Source organism: Octopus bimaculoides, chromosome 6 (assembly GCF_001194135.2).
Source record: "Octopus bimaculoides isolate UCB-OBI-ISO-001 chromosome 6, ASM119413v2, whole genome shotgun sequence".
Classification (NCBI taxonomy): domain Eukaryota; kingdom Metazoa; phylum Mollusca; class Cephalopoda; order Octopoda; family Octopodidae; genus Octopus; species Octopus bimaculoides.
Window position 1 is genome coordinate 116,964,926 of NC_068986.1, and position 1,883 is coordinate 116,966,808.

The 1,883-nt window shown below is 34.3% G+C and overlaps 1 protein-coding gene across 6 annotated transcripts in view; it reads left to right on the forward strand.

Annotated features, from left to right (window-relative positions):
* Positions 1-1,883, forward strand: part of LOC106872207 (phosphatidylinositol 4-kinase alpha) — a 140,131-nt gene that overhangs the window by 39,966 nt on the left and 98,282 nt on the right. For all 6 annotated transcript variants that reach the window (XM_052969097.1, XM_052969100.1, XM_052969101.1 and 3 more), the window contains one exon: positions 849-921. In XM_052969097.1, the coding sequence (XP_052825057.1) occupies positions 849-921 (73 nt within the window). The remainder of the gene's footprint in view (positions 1-848; positions 922-1,883) is intronic.

Genomic DNA, 1,883 nt, shown 5'->3' on the forward strand with positions numbered 1-1,883 from the left:
AATTCATAATCCAGATTGGTACAGAACCAATATAAACTCTACAAATTGTTTTGGAGTCTAATTAATTCCAAAGACAAAAATGAAAAGCTCTTCTTGAAATAAAAATTAGATTCTTCGTCAGGAATTACATATTGGTATGAATAATTACGACCAACAAAAATATATAAAAAGACCTTTCATAGCCTAGATGGGAACGAACAAATAATAGAATGAAAAATCACTAGAAGACCAGACTGTTCAAAACCAGAAAAATATATATAAAAGAAACAAGCAAAAAAAAAAAAAAAACTCCACCGTTTTATTAATATTACAATTCATGATATATAAATATCTAGTAAAGGCAGGTAAATTTAATGAAACAAAAATTAATTACAAAAATAATAGGGTTATCTAAAGTAATAAATAAGAAATTAAAAATTAATAACTACAAACTGACATATCCACTAAAAAGTAATAAATGTCCAGTTAGTTGTCCATAAGTCAGAAAAAAAGCACACTTGATATAATTGGTAATAATAATATAAAATAATATATAATATTTTATTGAGCGATATGATATCAGTTATGACATATAACTGGCAAGAATGTTACCATTGGTTTCATACTGACTATTGCCTAGATGTAATAATCAATGAGAAATCAACTGTTGCATTCAAACCAGTTATATGTCATAATCAAAATTATATTACTGGACTGTGTATGTATGCATATGTGTGTGTATATATATATATATATATATATATATATATATGATACTGTTGAGAACAGAATATAACAAGGTATTTTTGTTCAGTATCCTGGTTTTTCCTTCTGCTTTAATACAATGATTGTGTTGCTTTTCTCTGCAGATTTTGTCAGCACAGTTGGATACAATGGTTGTTCTCACAACACTTTGCCAAGGGACACATGATATACCTAAAGGTAACATTAATATATGAGTTAATTAACTGTTTCTGTCAAGTGCTGTGAAATGGTCATTTTTCAACAATCAAATCCCCAAGCTAGTCTTGTTTTCATATTAGAATCCTTTTCAATGCAGTAAAGTGGTTGGCATAAGGAAGGCCATCCAGCCATGGAAACCATTCCAAAGTAGACACTGGAGCATTGGATCCTGTTAAACCATCCAACCCATGCCAGCATGGAAAATGGACATTATATTGTTGATAATGACGAATCATTCTTCATTTGTGTGTGGAGGTGCGTGGCTTAGTGGTTAGGGTGCTGCACTTATGATCGTAAGATTGTGGCTTCAGTTTCTGGACTGGATGATGCCTTGTATTCTTGAGCAAAACATTTCATTTCATGTTGTTCCAGTCCACTCAGCTGACAAAACAGAGCAATCCTGTGACGGACTGGTGTCCCACCCAGGGGTGGAGAATATTTATGCCACCAAATCTGGGAAAATGACCTTATGAGCCTATGGGTTGGGAAGGACCTTTTAATCCTTTTAGGTCCCTTATTTATGTAATACTGGTTGGAATAGTTAATTCTACTGTTGTTCTCCGTATCAAATTCTCCTGTGACATATATGAGGGTGAGTCAAAAAGTAATGCCATTTTGTTTAGGACAGGTATAATTACCAACACAGGAACATGTATCATACATCAAAATGAAGCTGATCCTCTGTGGATCACATCCCTACTTCTCAACATAGTCACCGTTTCTTGCAATAGCAATGTTCCACCTTCGAATGAAAGCGTGTATCCCTGCCCCGTAAAATTCTGTTGACTGTTCTTTGAGCCACTTCTTCACTACAGTTTCCACTTCCTCCTCACTGTAATAATGTTTGCCTCTCAAACTCTCTTTCGTGGTGCCGAAGAGATGATAGTCTGAAGGCGCTAAACCTGGCAAGTGCGGAGGTAGTGAAGAAGTGGCTCAAAGAA